This window comes from Meleagris gallopavo, chromosome 2 (assembly GCF_905368555.1).
Source record: "Meleagris gallopavo chromosome 2, MGAL_WU_HG_1.1, whole genome shotgun sequence".
Lineage (NCBI taxonomy): Eukaryota > Metazoa > Chordata > Aves > Galliformes > Phasianidae > Meleagris > Meleagris gallopavo.
In genome coordinates, this window is record NC_139405.1 from 20,116,331 (window position 1) to 20,125,513 (window position 9,183).

General features: G+C 41.3%; 1 protein-coding gene across 1 annotated transcript in view; it reads left to right on the plus strand.

Moving 5' to 3' along the window:
• Window positions 1-8,963, plus strand: part of USH2A (usherin) — a 377,385-nt gene extending 368,422 nt beyond the window's left edge. The window contains exons 67-71 of the mRNA XM_085219239.1: window positions 1,322-1,498; window positions 2,590-2,673; window positions 3,898-4,142; window positions 6,261-6,494; window positions 8,269-8,963. Of these exons, the coding sequence (XP_085075365.1) occupies window positions 1,322-1,498; window positions 2,590-2,673; window positions 3,898-4,142; window positions 6,261-6,494; window positions 8,269-8,358 (830 nt within the window). The 3' untranslated portion in view covers window positions 8,359-8,963. The remainder of the gene's footprint in view (window positions 1-1,321; window positions 1,499-2,589; window positions 2,674-3,897; window positions 4,143-6,260; window positions 6,495-8,268) is intronic.
• The last annotated feature ends 220 nt before the right edge of the window (window positions 8,964-9,183 follow it).

Sequence of the window (9,183 nt, forward strand, 5' to 3'; positions counted from 1 at the left end):
ATTGTGACCATCACTCTTTTTTGCGTGATTTAGAACTGGTTGTCTGCCATTGCCTTTCCCTATAGCTGGTGTGTATGGAAGAAAAACATGCAGGACTTGTGCCTACAGCCAGAACAGATTTTTACCATCAAAACTGAATTTCTGGTAGTCTAGCATGAGCTTTTATTGAAAAGATCCCTAGTGCTGTAGCCAATCGTTCTGTAACAGATGAGATCATTTCACCTCAGCATGCCAGGACAGGGCAAAGAGAATCTTAACTTTTTCTCACATAGTCTGGTGCTAGGATTTCAGAATCCTTTTTATAGAAATCCCACTTAAATCAATAGATACTTCTGCTGAGTAGATAGTAAAAATGTATCACCTGCTATGTTGCATGGATTCTATCTCTAAATTTAGGGTAACGTAGCCCCAGATTTTCTTGACCACCCAGATTTTCTATGTGACCACTATAAAAAACAAAAAAGTCTTTAAAGCTGTTTTGCAGGCTGAAAACTGTAATGTGATTGATGAACTTTAAAATGGAGAAAATAGGTGAGACATACAGAACAAAACTGTTTAATAGCCATTTTCAAACCCCTGCCCACTGGGTCTGCAGCCTTCATGTGTCAGTCTTTCTTGCCTTGCTGAACTTTTACATGGATTTCCTGAATCACTCTGAAAGTCTCCTTCCTCTTGCCTGGAAGGTTTGGTTTAGTGAAAGTGGGCAATTAGAGGCGAAGCGTAGCTGGACAAGCAGCTTCCGTGTGAACAAACCAGCACGTGGTGGGCATGTGGTTTAATGACAGAGTCACAAGAAGGGACCACCTCAAACTGAAATTGAGTCATTTGTCAGCAAGCTGTTATGCCCAACTGATGAAAACTTCCTCCCTGAAGTGAGTTCTGTTTCTTTTCTCTCTGTCTGCTCTGGCTTTTGTACTACGTACAGGCTCTCCAGGCTTGCAAAAGAGTCCTTTCTTTAACAAGTTTGGTTGCCAGAGGTAGGTGTGCTGCAGATGAACTTGCAACTTGAACAACCTCCTGTTTCTCTCTGTGACACCCCCTGAGTTGGGATTTAATCTGTGCAGTTTTAGTGCTGTACCACGAAGGCAAAGGAGGAGAAATCTAGGACTTTATTTTAAAGATATGAAACATTTCTGCTTTTTCAGTGTAGGGGCTGGCTTGCTACTAAACTTTCTCTTTTCTCCGTCTATCTGCTCCTACAAATGAATATGAGACAGCTAAAACACGTGTGAATGAGCTTAAATCATTCAGAGCCTGTTTCTCTCTGCTCTGTAATTCTGCCATGCTTGTTGCCTAGAAATGGGGTTTTCTTCTCTTGCAGCACCTCGGTACATGGCTCCGTTCTCAGTTGTTAGCAATTTATCTACCATCCACATAGACTGGAGTCGCACTTTCGTACTGAACGGACGCCTGAAGGAGTATGCATTAACTGAGAGTGGGCAACGCATCTACAGTGGCTTTGACACCGAGTTGTATTTGCCGAAGACATCTGACAAAAGTCAGTTTCAATTTCCTATGTCTGTCTTCCTTTGAAAGACGTTGAGCTCAATTAATAGTGTTAATATCGTTGCTAAATTTGAGGAATGTGCCTCCCTGGAAGTCTCATGCTAAGAGCACAGGAGCTACTGCTTTTCTTCCTAAATGGAGGAATGAAAGGGAGTCTGTGCAGCAGCTCTGGCAAGTTGTGCTCCATCTAAATACTTGTAGAATACTATAGCCAAACTCATTGAACTGCATCCAAGCAGATGCTTGAAACAAAAATTCTTGGAACTAATAACCATTTTACCAGAGTAAAATGGTTATTAGGGTGAGCCTGCTTTAGTTTATTGTGAGGGCTGAGCTTTACCAAATCTCGGAGCTGTATTGCAATTCTGTTCTTTGAGGCTGTGCTCTAGAAAAAAAAAAAATGCATGAAAATAAACAGGCTCCAGCCTTTTTTTTTTTTTTAATATATATATTAATAATATATATAATATAATATATATGTATTTTAAGGACTATATCAGTATCGTTTGGAATTGGCTTTTTTTTTAAATGCAGTTTCTCTTTCAGAATCTTGGAATGTTTAAAACGAAAATTAATCATGTCAACAGAGGAAAAATGAAAACAAAAAAGAAAGAGAGATTCTGTTTTTAAGAGGTTTTTCTTTGTATGTTACAAGGATTTGTCACTTACTTTTTACTTTTCTGGGTACTACTGTGATGCTAATACTTTTTTAAATAATCAAATATTGTTAACAAGTTTCTATCAGCTTTGAACAAATGGCCTAAGGAATTTGTGGCACAGTGATGGGATAAATTGAAATTTGCCAGTTGTATACAACTGAAAAAGGGAGAACTGAGTGTTGAAAGAGGAGCGTAATTTGTAGCAATGTCATAGTGATGTTTATCATGTGTTCTGCCATACCTAGTGGTTTAGGGATTGAATACTCATGTATAAGGGATTATGAGGCTCTAATCTTGAACTCGGGTAGCTTGTGTTTGGTAATGTGCTGTGCTTGCTTGGTTGTTCTGAGCTAGCGATCTCTACTGTTGGATAGTGGTGAAAAAGCAACACCTACAGAATTCTGATTTCTCCTTTTTTGCTTAGCTTTTCTGTTTCAAGTAACATGCATCACCGATGAAGGGAGTGCCATGACGCCAGTCATCAAGTACAGCGCTGCCGATGGACTTGGTAATGACATGAAGAAATTACCTATTGCCTACTGATTTTGTGTTTGTGGTAAAAATGTGATATGCAGTGCATGCTAGGTAGAGTGGAATCTGACTGAGGGATCATGCCATGAGATTTCTCAGGACATTTGCTTTATAGATCCTTTACTTGTTTTGTAAAGGTAATGGGTTTAGTGTGATGAAATCCTAGTTCAGTTGTTGCCCTCTAGTAGATACCTACCACTCAAATGTTCAAATTTCCTTTTAGCTCAAACTATTTCTAACTGACATTGCTTTTAATTAATTTATTGTGTGTTAGCATTTTGTTTGGCGTCTTAAAATAGATCACCCTTGTCTTTGCAATTACTCTTTATACTGTAGTTCCCCGATATACCTCTTCGTACTCTCAACTATGGTCCTGCAAAATTTCAGACAAGGCTATGGTAAAAGCGTTGTGAAGTTTTCCCATATCCATCACCTTCATTTGTTCTTTTTGACTGCTGGGTGCACCCTGCATCTACTACAAATTGGATCAGCACCACAGGCAGCTTGCAGTAGAGACTTGGAAGCGAAGGTGATGGAAATCCCTTAGCTAAGTGTCTCGATACGCATGTAGGATTGCAAATAACCAAGCAATTCTGAATTCTGTCACAGAGATTTCTGTTGCTTGTGTTGTGCAAAAGCAGCCACGTGGCTGTTTTTTCTAACAGGCAGGGGAAGGAGGAATAAAGTGTTTCATGTTGTTTTCTTTTATATTAATTTATTATTCATTTTTGTTCAGTCTTCCTCACACTCTTTTTAACTGTGCAGGCATGCTGCTACAGGCATTGTCGTGTAGAAAATGTCCTCTGTCCGTACCTCTCTGAAATTACTGTAGTCATTTCCACTCTTCAAGGTTACTTGGAGAACCTTTTTTTTTTTTCTTTTTTTTTTTTCCCCCCTCCCCCCTCAAATTCCACCTCCACCACCTCCTTTCTTGAGAGCTGCTGCTGCAGTGGTGATTTCCAGCCTGAGCAGCAATGCCGGAACTTTAAGCAGGGTCTCTTGAGGGTAGTAAGCTTTTTATTATAGCCCGCCAGCATATTGAACCATTATGCCACCTTGAACGTAAGTGCAAATAAGCACATGACGACAAAATGACTTAAATTCCTGCCTAATTTATTAGAGGCGAAAGGGGTAGCATATTGTTAAATGACTTTCTGAAATAACATTCTCTTTCTCCCCTAATCCCTCTTGATTTTTACAGGTCTGATCTTGACAACACCTGGAGAGAAGGACAAAGCAGAGTCCAAAAGTGTAAAATTCTACAATGAGCTGTGGTTTGCAGTTCTGATGGTAGTTCTAGGTTTGATCCTCTTGGCTATTCTTCTCTCCTTAATTCTTCAAAGGAAAGTGCACAAGCAACCCTACGCACGAGACAGACCTCCTTTAGTTCCACTCCAGAAAAGAACATCGCCAATGAGTGTGTATTCAACAGGTGAAACTCATCCGGTAGGTTGGGCAAAACACAATTACTCATATCCATTATGTCATACTTCTGTCTGTCCTTCACAGATTTCCTTTGTCCTTTGACATTTTGCACTCCTATTTCCCAACTGAATGCTGTTCAGTGTAGGAAAAGGACTGTCTGGTGTGCCTATGAAGGCACAGAGAGCCAGGATGAAGGCACTCGGTTCAAAAAGATTGCTGTGGCATCTGGTCTGCAGGCCCTGACATCTCTGGACCTGAAATGCTGATAATTCTTTAAGAAAAACAATAGAACTTTAGTCACAGAAAATCCAGAGCCGTTGATGAGACCTGATGTTAGCTGGCATCTGCAATACAACTGGAAATGGCTTCATATCTTGAGAAATGGTAAGAAAATGTGCCTCCCAGAGGAGTCACGCGGTCCCAGCTGTATGTGAAAGATTAGCCAGGATCAAGTTGACAGTCTTTTGTCAGATAACCATGAGTTGCTCTTGCAAAAGCAGGGCTTAGGGATGGGCTCTGTTTCTAGTTACAGAACCCAGCTGGAATGCTACAGGACAAGCTGCCAGGAAGGTCGGGGGAGAATGAGTGCAACTAGAGAGAAGCTAGGAACCTTAACAAAACGTATGTGTGTCTGTGCATGTAAAGTCACACTGGGACCACAAAAGGGCAGGAGGAAGGCTGCTGGGGAGTGATAAGGAAGGCGGCTCAGTGTCATTTTTATTATGATATCTATAGTTCTGTTAAAACAAACAAACAAAAAAACCAACCCAGATAAAGGACATGTTCCATCACATAGCAGAGTAGTTGTGCTACCCTAACCATTTGCAAAAAGTGAGACAGAGGAATGTGAAAAATTTTATAAGACTGAAAGTTAGAACTTCTTCCCAGGCACAGGCTGTGAGGCTATTCTTGTCACTTCTCTGCTTCTTTTTCCTGTGACTCTTGCATCCTTCACGCATTCTGTTCCTCTTTGTCTCTGTGCCAAGAAGCTGCATCTGTGCCTCAACAAAGCAGCTCTTGGAAACAATGGGATTTTCAGCATGCCCCTTCTCCCGGTGAAGGCTGAGAGCGTAACAAGCTTCTTTTATTGGTCTTATGGTTTTGATTCCACTTCTTCTACAGCCTGTTATGTTGTGTTGTCTCCCTTGACTTATGATGTCCTTGCTCCTGGCATACCTACATGGTTCCTAGCCTTTATTTTTTTCATTTTTTTTCTCCAAAAGCTTGTAGAGCTAATGGGGAGGGGAGGGATGGGGGAACCACAACATTGTGCTGTGCACCAGTTGAAGAACTTAGTACAGAGCTACTTTGAAGTGCCAAAATTGCTTGTTTTACAGTTGCTACTGCGATCATGCAGTGAGCATTGCTGATGCTGATGACCAGCTGAAGTAAATCATGCTGTTTATCTGCTGGTTCTCCACTCTCGTGTATCCTGATATGCTATCTCCCCCACCTGAGCTGCAGTTAATTCACTTCCTTGTATAAGAAACAGATTGCACTTGTGCTACACCTTACCCTGCCCTAATGCTTCTCCTCCCTCTCTTTAATCTCAGTTTGAGACTATTGCTGACACATCTGATTCATCAAGCAGCATCACTCTCAAAAGTTACAGGATGCGTTCTGAGGTAGAGTTGTTAGCGTGCAGTGTTGCAAGATGTGTGATATGCCAGATGGCCCTGAGAGCATACAGAAAGGCAGCTTTACTTACAGTCCCTGTTTATCTGGGTGGGTGAAAACCTTTTTCCTGGCCATGGTAACTGTATATAACAAAGCAAAAGAAAAGAAAGTCTGCTTAATGCCTTTGCTGTGTGTGTCTGGGTTGCCGTTCTGGTAGACAAAAATCTTTCTTTGGACCTCTGCTTGTTGGATAATGAAGGGAAAAAAAAAAATCTGGGGGGGTGGAAAAAGTCAGGACAGCCCTGTTTCACAGAGTAGGGCCTTTATTTCCTTTTCAATAATAAGATTGACGGGGCGAAAGGTTCTTTTTTTTTTTTTTTTTTTTCCCCTTCTGTTTGTGTTTGTGCATGACTTTTGAAGCATGGGCTCCTCTGTTCTCTTACACTGCTCTTTTGCTTTGTTTAAAGTGTTTGAGGATAATGCCCTGTACATTCATTTTGTTGGTTTGCTGCTTCCTCCTAGGGACTAGCGGATACAAAAATTCCAGGAGTTGGTTCTCCCACAAGCAGCCGTGGTATCTATAACACTTCTGGGGGACGGGGACCAAGTCAGAGCCAACTGAATCGCACGTATTCCCCAGCCTCTCTTCATCGTAGTGTCAGCCAGCTGCTTGACATCTATGACAAGAAGCCTTTTGTTGATGAACTACCTTGGGATACCATAATTCGTAATCATCGCGCTGGTGGTCGTGGCTTGGTAAGGACTCCTTCTGTGATGCTGTTGTGTCAGCTGTTGGTGATTCTTAGAATTGTGTTAGAAACATGAAAATGTGTAACAAAGGATCAGGAAGGATTTCAAAAGATCTAGAAAGAGATGGTCAAATTCCTTCCTGCCTATTGCAGGTCCTCACATACTGCTCTAAAGGGATGCAAGTAGTCTTCACTTCGTGTCTATCTGTCCATGGTAGCTGTTGAACCAATAACTGCACGGTCTATCAGCAATATGCATTTTAAAGAAATCTATTCTGTTTAGCCAACTCATAGATGTTTCTCTGCACCCATTTCAGCAAGTGTGTAAGAGGGGACAGTGAGAAAAAAGGCTTTATGCTCTGTCTGCATGGGGCTAAAAGGAGTCTGGGGGTGGTGGGCATAGCAGCTGTAGCATGCCACACTACACGGATGTTATTGCTGTTGCTGCAATATCTGCTAAGGCTTAAGAGCCTGGTGACACTTAGCTCAGAATTGAACTGGTTTACAGACGGCTCTGTTGACCTTTAGAACTGGTAAAAAGTAGGAGCACGGGAATTAAAATTCACTTTTGGAGGCCAACCACCATTACAATGAGTTAAGCTCCCTTTTAATGTCAAAAATACAAAACAGGGCTCTTGGATCGACGTTTTCTGTACATTGTTTTAGATTTCTTGAAATCCAATTGCCTCTGCTGTGTTGCTCATCTACTCTGCTGCAAAAAAAAAAAGTCTGCAAGGCTTTTAACTCAACTCTTCCCTTTATTACAGCAAGTAGCTAGTAATTGACGTATTGTTCATTCTGTCCTTTTTTTGGGATGAATATACTGAATGGTGTAAGCACACTATTACAGATAGTTGCAGAATGCTGCTAATAGTGTCTTTTTGATATAGAAACCAAGTGTAGATGTCTCTCTTTGCTGTCACCTTTTTATCTGGCTCAATGCATTAGAGTATTTTGAGATTGAAAGGAAGCTGAGAGACTCTGAAAAGCTCAGTGTGTGTCAAAACAATTGAGTGACAGGTCACATTTTATGGGTTATAGTAACTGGAATTGTGCCAGGCCTATGGCCAGGTGCTAGTGCAGTTACACAGTGCTCCATAGTAGGGCTCATTCTTTTATAAATTATCTGGCTTTAGGACTCAAAAGTATACTAAGTTCAGAGATGACACTAAATAGGGAAAAGCTTTAGACTCCTTGGAGGGTCAAGGGGCCTTGTAAAGAGATTTTAACAAATCAAAAGGTTTGGTACTGAGCAACCTCATGGATGTTGAACAAGAGCAAGTGCAGGATTCTGCACTTCAGAGGGGTGCATGTACAGGCTGGGGGATGAGAGGCTGGAGAGCAGTCCTGCAGGAAAGTATCTAGGGGTCCTGGCTGACAGCAAGTAGAGTATGAGTCAGCAGTGTCCCCTGGCAGCCAGAAGGGCCAACTGTACCCTCAGTGCTCCTTGTGGGTTCCTTTCAGCTCACACTATTGTAGGATAGGTTCCCAATTACTGTTGTTAACACCATTTCCTTAATCTTTGTCAGGATGGAAGGTGTATTTTCAAACCTATGGTAACTGTGTAAAGTTAGTATTGGAAGCAGGTGTGCACAAATGGTTTTGTTCTTAATTTATGGTGGGAGGAAGGGAAAAACATACAGGAACGAAGCAATGCCTTTAATTTACTTAAGCTGTTTCAGAATCATTTGGGGAAAAAAGAATTGAAGGAATAGGGTTACATTTTGTTAGCTGAAGATGTGCCTCACAACTGTTGTGTTTTTGTTTTAATTTCTTTACAGTATGCTGAAGAAGATGATCTCGTCAGTGTCATCAAAGGTTTCAGTACAGTTACCAAAGAGCACACCACATTCACTGACACCCACCTTTGAAAACCATAACCACATTCTCTTGAAAATGGAAAGTGGGGTAACTTGCCAAAAGCAGCCTGCATGGACCTGGGGATAGGGCTGCAGTTTCCACATCTCGAGCCCACTTAAGAGATAAAAATGTGTGTTGGGAGCTGGGGTAAGAAGGGGCGGGGGTTTAGCTAGCCTTTTTTCATCTTTTTTTATCCATAAACTAAAAACTGTGTTAGCACTGATGTTTCAGAACGGTAAAAGAAGAACAGTCTGAAAATCGAAGTTATAGAATAGTAAAGGATGGTGAAGACAGAAGCTCTCATCCTTACCTCTCATCCAGCTTTCACAGCTGAGGAGCACCTAGGGGGGAAGTAGGTAAGGAAAATCCTTTACCTTTCCAAAATGCAGCATATGGCTGAAAGGGGCCTTCCCTGCAGGATCGCCATGTCTTTTCTTGGCCTGACAAAGCTCCACCACAAATCCCTGTTCACGCCTCAGTGAATAAACAGCAAATGGAATAATTCACGTGGAGTTGCTTTACTCTTTGCAGCCTCTCTCCCCTTCTACCCCGATCCTTTGTCTTAAGTAAAAAAAAAATAATAATAAAAAAATAAAAAAAAAAAATCATAAATTAATACTCAACTAACTCCAGGCAGCCCTCTTCCCTTCTAAGGTAGAAAACCTCCTCCTATTCCCTATTAAACATTTGCTGTCACAGCTTTCACTTCTGCTTATGTATTACTAATCTACATGCAATATAATTTGTTCACCACCCACAGCAAACCCAGTAGCAAACATCAAGCAGTCAGCAAAACACAGGTAGGAAATATCATGTCAAAGCACTTGTAATCGAGA